Below are 729 nucleotides of genomic sequence, written 5' to 3'. Positions count from 1 at the left end.
CGGGGGTGGGGTGGGGTGGGGTGGGGTGGTGGTTGCATGTTGCATTTGTATATGCGTGTGCATGAGTGGTGTGCGTTCACATGCATTTATGCATGTACATAGATAAACATGCAGGCGTGTGGGTTGTGTGTGCACCACATTCACATGAGTGTGTGTCTGCACATGTGTGGGAACTCTGTCCAGGTGGGTGGGCTCTGCAGTGCCCCCACGTTCCAAGTCCCTGGACCAGCTCGTGAATGTGGGGAACTGAGTTCCACTACCCAACACACCTTCACATTTGTGGGTTTCTCCATGAGCTTATGAAATTATCACTGGAAATGATCATATAGCTGCTACATTTGGCACATAAATTTTAAAAAAGGTGTTTTGCGTTAAAATAAGTAGAATGACTGTTTAGCTCGTTGTGAGTGTGTGCCTGAGTGGCCTGCGTGCTGGCCAGTCTGTCCACAAGTGACCGTTGCCTCCCCAGGGTGTGATCCTGGTGTACGACATTGCAAACCGCTGGTCCTTTGATGGCATCGACCGGTGGATTAAGGAGATCAATGAGGTACAACAGGGGCAGAGCGCCCTCCTTGTGGGCCCACGGCGGGGATGGGCAGGGGGGCCAGGGCACAAGGCTCCAGCCACAGCGGGGAGGACATGTCACCTCCTAGCACAGGATGAGGCCCTGCACACAGTCAGGTGGGTTGACCAGTGGTGACTAGGCTGCTACCTGCTGGCACCCTGACC

General features: G+C 54.2%; 1 protein-coding gene across 1 annotated transcript in view; it reads left to right on the top strand.

Moving 5' to 3' along the window:
* The window catches only part of RAB40B (RAB40B, member RAS oncogene family), a 26,272-nt gene that overhangs the window by 22,795 nt on the left and 2,748 nt on the right, over window positions 1–729 (top strand). Inside the window, exon 4 of the mRNA XM_010856393.1 lies at window positions 470–547. Coding sequence (XP_010854695.1) covers window positions 470–547 — 78 coding nt within the window. The remainder of the gene's footprint in view (window positions 1–469; window positions 548–729) is intronic.

Source organism: Bison bison, unplaced genomic scaffold (assembly GCF_000754665.1).
Source record: "Bison bison bison isolate TAMUID 2011002044 unplaced genomic scaffold, Bison_UMD1.0 scf7180017864371, whole genome shotgun sequence".
NCBI lineage: Eukaryota > Metazoa > Chordata > Mammalia > Artiodactyla > Bovidae > Bison > Bison bison.
This window is presented reverse-complemented; position numbering and strand designations above follow the sequence as displayed.